General features: G+C 62.2%; 1 protein-coding gene across 1 annotated transcript in view; it reads left to right on the top strand.

Moving 5' to 3' along the window:
* The first annotated feature begins 94 nt into the window (after positions 1 to 94).
* The window catches only part of G6PD (glucose-6-phosphate dehydrogenase), a 28,095-nt gene continuing 13,418 nt past the window's right edge, over positions 95 to 14,771 (top strand). The window contains 5 exon segments of the mRNA XM_054654119.2: positions 95 to 185; positions 3,489 to 3,631; positions 7,669 to 7,706; positions 11,476 to 11,584; positions 14,546 to 14,763. Coding sequence (XP_054510094.2) covers positions 131 to 185; positions 3,489 to 3,631; positions 7,669 to 7,706; positions 11,476 to 11,584; positions 14,546 to 14,763 — 563 coding nt within the window. The 5' untranslated portion in view covers positions 95 to 130.

The following is a 14,771-nucleotide window of genomic DNA, read 5'->3' as shown; positions in this document are numbered from 1 at the left end:
CCCGCGCTCGGCGGTGATTGGTTGGCGGGAGAAGAAGCTCGGCGGTGATTGGTTGGTGAGATAAGAAGTTCGGCGGTGATTGGTGGATAAAGGGGCAGGGCGTGGCGGAGGGCGTGGCCTCTGTGAAGGGATGGGGAGCCGCGCGAGCGTGGGGGAGGCGGCGCGAGCGCGGCCGGAGCGGGAAGGTGCGGGGGGACCAGGAAATGATGGGGAAATTTGGGGAATTTTAAAGAAATTCGGGGGAATTCCGGAAAACGTGAGGGGATCTGGGCTATAAAATGGCCCGGGGAGTCCATGGGGGCCTCGGGGGCAGCGTCAGGAGGGAGCTGGGGGGGGATGTGAGGGGCTTTGGGGCGGAAATGGGGGGGGTTGAGGGGAATTTGGTGGATTTGAGGGAAATTTGGGGAGAATCTGGGAGATTTGGGGGATTTAGGGGGAATTTGGGGTCAGTGGAGGCGGAAATTGGGGGTCTGGGGGTGTCCAGGGTTCCGTGAGGGTCTGGGGGGCGTTGAGGGGGAATTGATGGGGGGTGAAGGCGGAAACTTGGGAAAATTTGGGGAGATTTGAGGGGAATTGGGGGGTCCGTGAGGGCCTGGGGGTTTCTGGGGGGATGGGGAGGGGGTTCTGAGGGGTTTGGGGGGGCTGAAGGCGGAAATGGGGGGGATTTGGGGGCTCTGGGGGGGGAAATCGGGGCGGATTTGGGGGGACAATGGGGGGAGGGCGTGTCCCGCCCCATCTCCCCCAAATCCTGGCCCCGGGGGCCAAATCCCACCCCTAAATCCCAGAACCCAACCCCAAATCCCACCCCTAAATCCCCGATCCCACCCCAAAATCCCAGATCCCAACCCCAAAATCCCCGATCCCACCCCCAAATCCCAAACCCCGCCCCAGTTCCCAAATCCCCCCCCAGATCCCAAGCCCCAACCCCAAATCCTCGATCCCGCCCCACCCAACCCCAAACCCCACCCCAAATCCCCAAACCCAACCCCAGATCCCAAATCCTGCCGCCAAAATCCCAAAATCACCCCCAGATCCCCGATCCTGCCCCACCCAACCCCAAACCCCACTCCAGGTCCCAAATTCCCAACCCCAAACCCAAACCCCAGATCCCAGCCCCAAAATCCCAAATCCTCGATCCGAACCCCAAATCCCAAATCCCGCCCCAAAACCCCAAATCCCGCCCCCAAACCCCAAATTCACCCCAAATCCCCGATCCGAACCCCAAATCTCAAATCCCACCCCAAAATCCCAAATTCACCCCAAATCCCCGTTCCGAACCCCAAATCCCCGATCCGAACCCCAAATCCCAAATCCCACCCCCAGATCCCAAATCTTCCCCCCAAAATCCCAAATTCACCCCAAATCCCCGATCCGAACCCCAAATCCCAAATCCCGCCCCCCAAATCCCCGATCCTGCCCCACCCAACCCCAGAACCGCACCCCAGGTGCCCGACCGCGCCCCAAACCCCAAATCCCGCCCCCAAACCCCGATCCGAACCCCAAATCCCGCCCCCCAAGTGCCCGGTCTGACCCCCAAATCCCGCCCTCAAATCCCCGATCTGAACCCCAAATCCCAAATCCCGCCCCCAAAGTGCCAGCCCTGCCCCCCAGGTGCCAATCCCGCCCCCCAAGTGCCCGGTCTGAACCCCAAATCCCAAATCCCGCCCCCAAATCCCCGATCCGAACCCCAAATCCCGCCCCCAAGTGCCCGATCCCGCCCCCCAAATGCCACCCCTGCCCCCCAAGTGCCCCGTCCGGTTCCCCAAGTGCCAGTCCCGCCCCCCAAGTGCCCGATCTGAACCCCAAATCCCCGATCCGAACCCCAAGTCCCGCCCCCCAAGTGCCCCAGCCCTGCCCCCCAATTTCTTAACCCACCCCCCGAAGTGCCCGATCCCGCCCCCCAAGTTCCCACCCCTCCCTCCAGGCGCCCGTTCCTGCCCCACATCCCCTCCAATCCTGCCCTGGGGTGCCCCAACCTGTTCCTCTGCTCCCCGAATCCCGCCCGGGGTGCCCGAACCCGCCCCAAAAGTGCCCGAACCTGCCCCCCAAATCCCCGATCCGAACCCCAAATCCCCGATCCGAACCCCAAATCCCGCCCCCCAAATGCCAGCCCTGCCCCCCAATTTCTTAACCCACCGACCAAGTGCCCCAGACCTGCCCCCCAAGTGCCCGAACCTGCCCCCCAAGTGCCCGGTCCGGTTCCCCAAGTGCCCCAGCCCTGCCCCCCAAATCCCCGATCCGAACCCCAAATCCCGCCCCCCAAGTGCCAGCCCTGCCCCCCAATTGCTTAACCCACCCCCCCAATGCCAACCCCGCCCCCCAAGTGCCAGACCTGCCCCCCAAGTGCCCGGTCCGGTCCCCCAGGTGCCCGAACCTGCCCCTCAAATCCCCGATCCGAACCCCAAATCCCAAATCCCGCCCCCAAGTGCCCGATCCGAACCCCAAATCCCGCCCCCCAAGTGCCAGCCCTGCCCCCCAAGTGCCCCAGCCCTGCCCCCCAATTTCTTAACCCACCCCCCCAATGCCAACCCCGCCCCCCAAGTTCCCACCCCTCCCTCCAGGCGCCCGTTCCTGCCCCACATCCCCTCCAATCCTGCCCTGGGGTGCCCCAACCTGTTCCTCTGCTCCCCGAATCCTGCCCGGGGTGCCCGGACCCGCCCCAAAAGTGCCCGGTCCTGCCCCCCAAATCCCCGATCCGAACCCCAAATCCCGCCCCCAAATCCCCGATCCGAACCCCAAATCCCGGCCCCCAAATCCCCGATCCGAACCCCAAATCCCGCCCCCCAAGTGCCAGCCCTGCCCCCCAAGTGCCTGGTCCAGTCCCCCAAGTGCCAGCCCTGCCCCCCAAGTGCCCGGTCCGGTCCCCCAAGTGCCAGCCCTGCCCCTCAAGTGCCCGATCCGAACCCCAAATCCCGCCCCCCAAGTGCCAGCCCTGCCCCCCAAGTGCCAGCCCTGCCCCCCTATTTCTTAACCCACCGACCAAGTGCCAACCCTGCCCCCCAAGTGCCCGATCCGAACCCCAAATCCCGCCCCCCAAATCCCAAATCCCGCCCCCAAATCCCCGATCCGAACCCCAAATCCCGCCCCCCAAGTGCCAGTCCCTGCCCCCCAATTTCTTAACCCGCCCCCCAAGTTCCCACCCCTCCCTCCAGGCGCCCCTTCCTGCCCCACATCCCTTCCAATCCTGCCCTGGGGTGCCCCAACCTGTTCCTCTGCTCCCCGAATCCTGCCCCCCAAGTGCCCCAACCCGCCCCAAGAGTGCCCGAACCTGCCCCAAAAGTGCCCGAACTCGCCCCCCAAGTGCCCGATCCCACCCCCCAAGTGCCCGAACCTGCCCCAAAAGTGCCCGAACCCGCCCCAAAAGTGCCCGAACCTGCCCCCCAAGTGCCCGAACCTGCCCCCCAAGTGCCAGCCCTGCCCCCCAAGTGCCCGAACCTGCCCCCCAAGTGCCCGAACCCGCCCCCCAAGTGCCCGCTCCTGCCCCACAGCGATGCCGGGCCCCGCGGAGCAGGCGCCGGGCGGGGCGCAGCTGAGCCGCTCGCAGGTGTGCGGGATGCTCCGGCAGGAGCTGAGCCGGGACGGGGCCTTCCTGCAGGGCCACCCGCACGTCCTCGTCATCCTCGGGGCCTCCGTGAGTGCGGACGGGGCCGGGAAGGGATGGGGGGTTGGGGTTTGGGGGGGAAATTTGGGGTTTGGGAGGGATAAAGGGGGTTTGGGGGCAGAAATTTGGGGTTTTGGGGTGGGTTGGGGGGCAGGAATTTGGGGTTTGGGGGGGAAATTTGGGGTTTGGGGGCAGAAATTTGGGGTGTTGGGGTGGGTTGGGGGCAGAAATTCGGGGTTTGGAGGGGAAAATAAACAGGTTTGGGGGGGTTGGGGGCATGAATTTGGGGTTTGGGGGGCAGAAATTTGGGGTGGGGGGGAAATAAACGGGTTTGGGGGGGTTGGAGCAGGAATTTGGGGTTTGGGGAGGAATTGGGGGCAGGAATTTGGGGTTTGTGGGGGAGTTTGGGGCAGGAAGTTGGAGGGGTTGGGGGCAGGAATTTGGGGTTTTGAGGGGGGTTGGGGCAGAAATTTGGGGGTTGGGGGGTTGGGGCAGGAATTTGGGTTTGGGGAGGAATTGAGGGCAGGAATTTGGGGTTTTGGGGTGGGTTGGGGTGGGGAAATTTGAGGTTTGGGGGGGTTGGGGCAGGAATTTGGGGTTTGGGGAGGGGTTTGGGGCAGGAATTTGGCGTTTGGGGAGGAATTGAGGGCAGAAATTTGGGGGGGTTGGGGCAGGAGTTTGGGGTTTTGGGGGGGAATTTGGGGCAGGAATTTGGGGTTTGGGGAGGGGTTGGGGCAGGAATTTGGGGTTTTGGGGGGGTTGGGGCAGGAATTTGGGGTTTTGGGGTGGGTTGGGGCAGGAATTTGGGGGGGTTGGGGCAGGAATTTGGGGTTTGGGGAGGAATTGGGGGCAGGAATTTGGGGTTTGGGGGGGAAGAAACAGGTTTGGGGAGGGGTTGGGGGCAGAAATTTGGGGTTTTGGGGGGGTTGGGGGCAGGAATTTGGGGGCGTTGGGGGCAGAAATTTGGGGTTTTGGGGGCCGTTGGGGCAGGAATTTGGGGGGGTTGGAGCATGAATTTGGGGTTTGGGGGGGTTGGAGCAGGAATTGGAGCCAGAAATTTGGGGTTTGGGGGGGTTGGGGGGCAGGAATTTGGGGTTTGGGGGGGAAAATAAACAGGTTTGGGGGGGTTGGGGCAGAAATTTGGGGGGGTTGGGGCAGAAATTTGGGGTTTTGGGGTGGGTTGAGGCAGGAATTTGGGGTTTGGGGAGGAATTTGGGGCAGGAATTTGGGGGGTGTGGGGGGTTGGGGGCAGGAATTTGGGGTTTGTGGGCAGGAATTTGGGGGGTTGGGGCAGAAATTTGGGGTTTGGGGGGGAATTGGGGGCAGGAATTTGGGGTTTGGGGGGTTGGGGCAGGAATTTGGGGGGCTTGGGACAGGAATTTGGCGTTTGGGGAGGAATTGAGGGCAGAAATTTGGGGGGGTTGGGGCAGGAATTTGGGGTTTTGGGGTGGGTTGGGGCAGGAATTTGGGGTTTGGGGGGGAAGAAACAGGTTTGGGGTAGGTTGGGGGCAGAAATTTGGGGTTTTGGGGGGGGTTGGGGCAGGAATTTGGGGTTTGGGGGGGATAAAGGGGGTTTGGGGGGGTTGCAGCAGGAATTTGGGGTTTGGGGGCAGAAATTTGGGGTTGGGGGGGAAATAAACGGGTTTAGGGGGGTTGGAGCAGGAATTTGGGGTTTGAGGGGGAATTTGGGGCAGGAATTTGGGGTTTGGGGAGGGGTTGGAGGCAGAAATTTGAGGTTTGGGGGGGGATAAAGGGGGTTTGGGGGTGAGTTGGGGGGGAATGAAAGAGTTTGGGGGGGTTGGGGGCAGAAATTTGGGGGGGTTGGGGCAGGAATTTGGGGGGGTTGGGGCAGGAATTTGGGGTTTGTAGAGGGGAATAAAGGGGTTTGGGGGCGATTTGGGGCAGAAATTTGGGGGTTGGGGAGGAATTTGGGGCAGGAATTTGGGGTTTGGGGGCAGAAATTTGAGTTTTGTGGGGGGATAAATGGGTTTGGGGGTCTGGGGGGGTGAAGGGGTTTGGGGGCAGAAATTTGGGGGGCTGGAAGGAGCAAAAAAGGGGGGAAGCAAATTTTGGGGGGCAATGTGGGGGAATATGGAAATCTGGAAAAAAATCGGGGGAAATGAAGGAAATTGGGGGGGAGGGGGAGTAAAGGGGATTTTGGGGGAATTTGGGAGGATTTTGGGGAATTTTGGGGGAATTTGGGAGGGATTTTGGGGAGAATTGGGGGGATTTTGGGAGATTTTGGGGAGAATTGAGGGGATTTTGGGGGAGAATTGGGGGGATTTTGGGAGATTTTGGGGAGAATTGGGGGGATTTGGGGGGATTTTGGGGAGAATTGGGGGGTATTTTGGGGGATTTTGGAGGGATTTGGGAGGATTTTGGGAAGAATTGGGGGGAGAATTGAGGGGATTTGGGGGGGGATTTTGGGGAGAATTGAGGGGATTTGGGGGAATTTAGGGGCATTTGGGAGGATTTGGGCAGGATTTTTGGGAGAATTGGGGGGGATTTGGGGGGATTTGGGAGGATTTTGGGGAGAATTGAGGGGATTTTGGGGGGATTTTGGGGAGAATTGAGGGGATTTTGGGGGAATTTTGGGGAGAATTGGGGGATTTGGGAGGATTTGGAGGGGATTTGGAGGGGATTTTGAGGGGATTTTGGGAAGAATTGGGGGGATTTGGGGGGGAGAATTGAGGGGATTTTGGGGGGATTTTGGGGGCATTTGGGGGGATTTGGGGGGGAGAATTGAGGGGATTTTGGGGAGAATTGAGGGGATTTTGGGGGGGATTTGGGGGGGAGAATTGAGGGGATTTTGGGGGGGGATTTTGGGGAGAATTGGGGGGATTTGGGGGGGAGAATTGGGGGATTTTGGGGGAAATTTAGGGGGATTTTGGGGGGGATTTTGGGGAGAATTGGGAGGAAATTTGGGGGGATCTGGGCAGGATTTTTGGGAGAATTTGGGGGGATCTGGGCAGGATTTTTGGGAGAATTGGGAGGATTTGGGGGATATTTGGGGGGGATTTGGGGAGAATTGAAGGGATTTTGGGGAGATTTTGGGGGATTTTGGCGTGGATTTTGGAGGGAGAATTGAGGGGATTTTTGGGGGGATTTTGGGGGATTTTGGAGGGAGAATTGAGGGGATTTTGGGGGGATTTGGGAGGATTTGGGGGGGATTTTGGGGAGAATTGAGGGGATTTTGGGGGGATTTGGGGGGATTTTGGAGGGAGAATTGAGGGGATTTTGGGGGGATTTGGGAGGATTTGGGGGGGATTTTGGGGAGAATTGAGGGGATTTTGGGGGGGATTTTGGGGAGAATTGAGGGGATTTGGGGGGGAGAATTGGGGGGATTTTTGGGGGAAATTTAGGGGGATTTTTGGGGGATTTTGGGGAGAATTGGGGGGAAATTTGGGGGGATCTGGGCAGGATTTTTGGGAGAATTGGGAGGATTTGGGGGATATTTGGGGGGGATTTGGGGAGAATTGAAGGGATTTTGGGGAGATTTTGGGGGATTTTGGCGTGGATTTTGGAGGGAGAATTGAGGGGATTTTGGGGGGATTTTGGGGAGAATTGGGGGATTTTGGGGGCATTTGGGGGGGATTTTGGGGAGAATTGGGGGGATTTGGGGGGAGAATTGAGGGGATTTTGGGAGGGATTTTGGGGATAATTGGGAGGATTTTTGGGGAGAAGTGGGGGGATTTTGGGGGGATTTTGGGGGGGATTTTGGGGGATTTTGGGCAAACTGAAAGGGGTGAGGAGGACATTGGGGGAGGGGCGGGAATTGGGGCCGTTCCGGGCGGGGTCATTTGGGGTCACCGGAGGGTGGGGGAGGGGAAGGAGTTGGGGTGCGGCTCCCGCCCCTCCCCCACCCGCACCCCAACTTCCTCCTCCGCCCCTCCCCCACCCCCCCCCCCCGTTTCCCAACCCCTCCCACGGAACGGGCGGGGCGGGGGTGGGGGAGGGGCGGCGCCGCTGACTCAGCACATTCCGGGGGGGTGGGGGAGGGGCAGGGGCCACACCCAGCGCTGGCCCCGCCCCTCCCCCACCCTGAGCGCCCCTCCCCCCCCACACAGGGAGACCTGGCCAGGAAGAAAATTTACCCCACGATATGGTAGGGGACAGTGGGGGGACAATGGGACAATGGGACAATGGGGACAGTGGGGACACATTGGGGGGACAGTGGGGACAATGGGGGGACAGTGGGGACACATTGGGGACAATGGGGGGACAGTGGGGGGACAGTGGGGGTACAATGGGGACACATTTGGGACAATGGGGACACATTTGGGACAATGGGGGCAGTGGGGACACATTGGGGACAGTGGGGACAATGGGGGGACAGTGGGGACACATGGGGGACATGGGGACAGTGGGGACAATGGGGGTACAATGGGGACACTGAGGGGACACATGGGGACACTGAGGGGACACATGGGGACAGTGGGGGGTCAATGGGGACACATGGGGACACGGAGGGGACAGTGGGGACACACTGGGGACAGTGGGGGGACATTGGGGACACTGAGGGGACAATGAGGGGATATGGGGACAATGGGGACACATTGGGGACAATGGGGGGACAATGGGGACACTGAGTTTACAATGGGGACAGTGCGGACACATTGGGGACAATGGGGACACTGAGGGGACAATGGGGGGATAATGGGGACATTGGGGACACATGGGGACAGTGGGGGGACATGGGGACAATGGGGACAATGGGGGGACACATTGGGGACAGTGGGGACAATGGGGACACTGAGGAGACAATGGGGGCAGTGGGGACAATGGGGGGACAATGGGGACACTGAAGGGAGAATGGGGACACATTGGGGACAAGGGGGGGACATTGAGGACATATGGGGACAATTGGGACACATTGGGGACAATGGGGACACTGAGGGGACACATGGGAACACATTGGGGACAATGGGGACAGCTGGGGACAGTGAGGGGACAATGGGGAGACATTGGGGACACTGAGGGGACACATGGGGACAATGGGGACACATTGGGGACAGTGGGGACAGCGAGGGACACTGAGGGGACAGCAGGGGCACCAAGGGGACAATGGGGACAATGAGGACACGTGGGGACAGCTGGGGACAATGGGGACACTGAGGGGACAAGGGGGACACCTGGGGACATTGGGGATACCTGGGGACATGTGGGGACACCGAGGGGACACCGAGGGGACAATGGTGTCATCAAGGCCACCTGTCCCCAGGGCCACCAGAGTCCCTGATACCACCAGGGCCAGTCTGGGGCCACCGCTGTCCCCAGGGCCACCAGGGCCACTCAGAGCTGCCACCGGGGCCACCAATGTCACTCAGAGCTGTCCCCAGGGCCACCAGTGTCACTCAGAGCTGCCACCAGGGCCACTCAGTGCTGCCATTGTCCGCTGTGTCCTCAGTGTCACCACAGCTGTGTGGCACCAGCTGGCACCAGTGTCCCCAGCATGAGCCGGTGTCCCCACATTGTCCCTTTGCTGCTCCTGTCCCCATGTGTGTCACCTGTCCCCTCTCTGTCACCTGTCCCTGTGTGTGTCACCTGTCCCTGTGTGTCACCTGTCCCCTGTGTGTCACCTGTCCCTCTGTGTCTCACCTGTCCCCTGTCACCTGTCCCTTTGTGTGTGTCACCTGTCCCTCTGTGTGTCACCTGTCCCTCTGTGTGTCACCTGTCCCCTCTGTGTCTCACCTGTCCCCTGTGTCACCTGTCCCCGTGTGTGTCACCTGTCCCTGTGTGTGTCACCTGTCCCTCTGTGTCACCTGTCCCCCTGTGTCTCACCTGTCCCTGTGTGTGTCACCTGTCCCCATGTGTGTCACCTGTCCCCTGTGTCACCTGTCCCTTTGTGTGTGTCACCTGTCCCTTTGTGTGTGTCACCTGTCCCTCTGTGTGTCACCTGTCCCCTCTGTGTCTCACCTGTCCCCTGTGTCACCTGTCCCCGTGTGTGTCACCTGTCCCTGTGTGTGTCACCTGTCCCTCTGTGTCACCTGTCCCCTGTGTGTGTCACCTGTGTGTGTCTCCCTGTGTCTCACCTGTCCCCCTGTGTCACCTGTCCCCGTGTGTGTCACCTGTCCCCGTGTGTCTCACCTGTCCCCATGTGTGTCACCTGTCCCCGTGTGTGTCACGTGTCCCTGTGTGTGTCATGTGTCCCCTGTCTGTGTCACCTGTCCCCCTGTGTGTGTCACCTGTCCCCGTGTGTCTCACCTGTCCCCTGTGTGTCACCTGTGCCCTGTGTGTGTCACCTGTCCCCCTGTGTCTCACCTGTCCCCTCTGTGTCACCTGTGCCCTGTGTGTGTCACCTGTCCCCCTGTGTCTCACCTGTCCCCCTGTGTCACCTGTCCCCTGTGTGACACACCTGTCCCCGTGTGTGTCACCTGTCCCCTGTGTCACCTGTCCCTCTGTGTCACCTGTGTGTGTCACCTGTCCCCCTGTGTGTCACCTGTCCCCTCTCTGTCACCTGTCCCCCCGTGTGTCACCTGTCCCCTCTGTGTCACCTGTCCCCTCTGTCTCACCTGTCCCCGTGTGTGTCACCTGTCCCCCCGTGTGTCACCTGTCCCCTGTGTGTCACCTGTCCCCTCTGTGTCACCTGTCCCGTGTGTGTCACCTGTCCCCTGTGTGTCACCTGTCCCCTCTGTGTCACCTGTCCCGTGTGTGTCACCTGTCCCCGTGTGTGTCACCTGTCCCTCTGTGTCACCTGTCCCATGGTGGCACAGGGACAGCAGCCCCCGTCACCGCTGTCACCTCCCTGAGGAGCGTTGGTGGCACCGGTGTCACCCTCGGCCTGGCATCCCCACAGGGGTGGTGACAGTGCTGGGGGTGTCCCCAGGGGCTTGGGGACACAGGGGACACACAGGTGACACAGGGGACACAGGGGACACACAGGTGACACAGGGGACACACAGGGGACACAGGTGGCACAGATGGCGCACAGGTGGTGGCACAGGTGACATAGGTGATGCCACACAGGTGACACAGGTGGTGCACAGATGTTACAGGGTGGCACAGGTAGTGACACAGGTGGTGACACAGGTGGTGGCACACAGGTGTTGTCCCAGGTGTGCCAGCTGTGTGTCCCTGTCCCAGGTGGCACAGGTGACACAGGTGGCACACAGATAGTGGCACAGGTGGCACTCAGGTGGTGGCACACAGGTGTCCCAGTGTGCCAGGCGCGTGTCCCTGTCCCAGGTGGCACACAGATGGTGGCACAGGTGTCACACAGGTGTCCCAGTGTCCCAGTGTCCCAGCTGCTGTCCCTGTCCCAGGTGGCACACAGATGGTGGCACACAGGTGTCCCAGTGTCCCGGTGTCCCTGTTGCAGGTGGCACACGGGTGGTGGCACACAGGTGTCCCCCAGGTGTCCCAGCTGCTGTCCCTGTGGCAGGTGGCACAGATGGTGGCACAGATGGTGGCACAGGTGTCCCCCAGGTGTCCCAGTGTCCCGGTGTCCCTGTCCCAGGTGACACAGGTGGCACACAGATAGTGTCCCCCAGGTGTCCCAGGTGTCCCCCAGTGTCCCAGTGTCCCTGTGTCCCTGGTGTCCCCCAGGTGTCCCAGTGTCCCAGTGTCCCTGTCCCAGGTGGCACAGATGGTGTCCCCCAGGTGTCCCCCAGGTGTCCCAGCTGCTGTCCCTGTCCCAGGTGGCACACAGATAGTGTCACACAGGTGTCCCAGGTGTCCCAGGTGTCCCCCAGGTGTCCCAGTGTCCCAGTGTCCCTGTGTCCCTGTCCCAGGTGTCCCCCAGGTGTCCCCCAGGTGTCCCAGTGTCCCTGTGTCCCTGTGGCAGGTGGCACACAGATAGTGTCACACAGGTGTCCCCCAGGTGTCCCCCAGGTGTCCCCCAGGTGTCCCCCAGTGTCCCTGTGTCCCTGTCCCAGGTGGCTGTTCCGTGACGGGCTCCTCCCCGATGACACGCGCGTCGTTGGCTTTGCCCGCTCGCCCCTCACCGTGGAGCTCATCCAGGAGCAGACCCTGCCCTACCTCAAGGTGACAGCGCTGGCCCCCTGGCCCCTCCTGTCCCCTCCTGGCCCCTCTGTGTCCCCTCTGTATCCCCACCTGTCCCCTCTGTCCCCACCTGTCCCCACCTGTCCCCTCCTGGCAATGCCTGACCCCCCCTGTCCCTCTCTGTCCCCACCTGTCCCCTCCTGTCCCCCTCTGTCCCCACCTGTCCCCACCTGTCCCCTCCTGTCCCCTCTGTCCCCCCTGTCCCCTCCTTGTCCCCTCCTGACCTCTCCCGACCTCACCTGTCCTTTCCTGTCCCCACCTGTCCCTCTCTGTCCCCACCTGTCCCCAAGGACAGGCTCTGCCTGACTTTGTGTCCTGTGTCCCCTCATCTGTCCCTACCTGCCACAGGTGACCCTTGAGGGCGCTCTCTGTGTTCCCTGTCCCACCTGTCCCTGTCTCACCTGTCCCTGTCCCTGTGTCCCCTGTCCCTGTCTCACCTGTCCCTGTCTCACCTGTCCCACCTGTCCCTATCTCACCTGTCCCTGTCCCTGTCTCACCTGTCCCACCTGTCCCTGTCTCCCCTGTCCCTGTCCCTGTCTCACCTGTCCCACCTGTCCCTGTCTCACCTGTCCCTGTCCCACCTGTCCCTGTCTCACCTGTCCCTGTCCCACCTGTCCCTGTCTCCCCTGTCCCTGTCTCACCTGTCCCCTGTCCCTGTCCCACCTGTCCCTGTCCCACCTGTCCCTGTGTCCCCTGTCTCTGTCTCACCTGTCCCTGTGTCACCTGTCCCTGTCTCACCAGTGTCCCCTGTCCCTGTCCCACCTGTCCCTGTCTCACCTGTCCCACCTGTCCCTATCTCACCTGTCCCTGTCCCTGTCCCACCTGTCCCTGTCTCACCTGTTCCTGTCCCACTATTGTGTCTCACCTGTCCCCAAAGGTGACCCCTGAGGATGGCCCCTGTCTGGCTGCATTCCTGTCCCTGTCCCACCTGTCCCTGTGTCCCCTGTCCCTGTCCCACCTGTCCCTGTCTCACCTGTCCCACTGTCCCTGTCTCCCCTGTCCCCTGTCCCCTGTCCCCTATCCCTGTCTCACCTGTCTCTCTTTCCCTGTCCTCTGTCCCCTATCCCTGTCTCCCCTGTCCCTGTCTCCCCTGTCTCACGTGTCCCACCTGTCCCCCCAGGTGACCCCCGAGGACGGTCCCCGCCTGGCCACGTTCCTGTCCCTGTCCCACTGTCCCTGTCCCCTGTCCCTGTCCCACCTGTCCCTGTCTCCCCTGTCTCACGTGTCCCACCTGTCCCCCCAGGTGACCCCTGAGGACGGTCCCTGCCTGGCCACGTTCCTGTCCCTGTCCCACCTGTCCCTGTCACCTGTCTCACCTGTCCCTGTCCCACCTGTCTCCCCTGTCCCACCTGTCCCTGTCTCACGTGTCCCACCTGTCCCTGTCTCCCCTGTCCCTGTCTCACCTGTCCCCTGTCCCTGTCCCACCTGTCCCTGTCCCACCTGTCCCTGTCTCCCCTGTCCGTGTCCCACCTGTCCTCACAGGTGACCCCCGAGGATGGTCCCCGCCTGGCCGTGTTCCTGTCCCTGTGTCCCCTGTCCCACCTGTCCCTTGTCTCTGTCCCTGTCCCCTGTCCCTGTCCCCTGTCCCTGTCCCACCTATCCCTTGTCTCACCTGTCCCTGTCTCACCTGTCCCACCTGTCCCTGTCTCACCTGTCCCTGTCTCACCTGTCCCACCTGTCCCTGTCTCCCCTGTCCCACCTGTCCCCCAGGTGACCCCCGAGGACGGTCCCCGCCTGGCTGCATTCCTGTCCCTGTCCCACCTGTCCCTGTCTCACCTGTCCCTGTCTCACCTGTCCCTGTCTCACCTGTCCCCTGTCCCTGTCCCATCTGTCCCTGTCCCACCTGTCTGTGTCCCACCTGTCCTCACAGGTGACCCCCGAGGACGGTCCCCGCCTGGCCGTGTTCCTGTCCCTGTCCCCTGTCCCTGTCACCTGTCCCCTATCCCTGTCTCCCCTGTCCCCTGTCCCACCTGTCCCTGACTCGCCTGTCCCTGTCCCACCTGTCCCCTGTCTCACCTGTCTCCCCTGTCCCCTGTCCCCTATCCCTGTCTCACCTGTCCCTGTCCCTGTCCCACCTGTCCCTGTCCCACCTGTCCCTTGTCTCACCTGTCTCCCCTGTCCCCTGTCCCACCTGTCCCTGTCCCCTGTCCCTGTCTCACCTGTCCCTGTCTCACCTGTCCCTGTCCCCTGTCCCTGTCTCACGTGTCCCACCTGTCCCCCAGGTGTCCCCCGAGGACGGTCCCCGCCTGGCCGCATTCCTGTCCCTGTCCCACCTGTCCCTGTCCCTGTCTCCCCTGTCCCCTCTCTCACCTGTCCCCACAGGTGACCCCTGAGGACGGCCCCTGCCTGGCTGCATTCCTGTCCGTGTCCCACCTGTCCCCTGTCCCCTGTCCCTGTCTCCCCTGTCCCTGTCCCACCTGTCCCCTGTCTCACCTGTCCCCTGTCCCCTGTCCCTGTCTCCCCTGTCCCTGTCCCACCTGTCCCCTATCCCTGTCTCCCCTGTCTCCCCTATCCCTATCCCACCTGTCCCTGTCCCACCTGTCCCCCCTGTCTCACGTGTCCCACCTGTCCCCCAGGTGTCCCCTGAGGACGGTCCCCGCCTGGCCGCATTCCTGTCCCTGTCCCACCTGTCCCTGTCTCCCCTGTCCGTGTCTCCCCTGTCTCACGTGTCCCACCTGTCCCCCCAGGTGTCCCCCGAGGACGGTCCCCGCCTGGCCGCATTCCTGTCCCTGTCTCACCTGTCCCTGTCTCACCTGTCCCACCTGTCCCTGTCCCACCTGTCTCACCTGTCCCACCTGTCCCTGTCTCACGTGTCCCACCTGTCCCCCAGGTGTCCCCTGAGGACGGTCCCCGCCTGGCCGCGTTCCTGTCCCACCTGTCCCTGTCTCCCCTGTCTCACCTGTCCCTGTCCCACCTGTCTCACCTGTCCCACCTGTCCCGCAGGTGTCCCCCGAGGACGGTCCCCGCCTGGCCGCGTTCCTGTCCCTGCAGAGCTTCGTGCGGGGCCAGTACGGGGACGAGGCCTCGTTCCGGGCGCTGGACGCTCACCTGCGGGGGCTGCCCGGGGGCGACCGCGCCCATCGCCTCTTCTACCTGGCCCTGCCCCCCAGCGTGTACACACCTGTGACACAGCACCTGAGAGCGCTCTGCATGGGCCAGGGGTGAGTGG

The sequence above is a fragment of the Agelaius phoeniceus genome, chromosome 38 (assembly GCF_051311805.1).
Source record: "Agelaius phoeniceus isolate bAgePho1 chromosome 38, bAgePho1.hap1, whole genome shotgun sequence".
Classification (NCBI taxonomy): Eukaryota; Metazoa; Chordata; class Aves; order Passeriformes; family Icteridae; genus Agelaius; species Agelaius phoeniceus.
The sequence above is the reverse complement of the archived record's forward strand: the minus strand, read 5'-3'. Positions and strand labels throughout refer to the sequence as shown.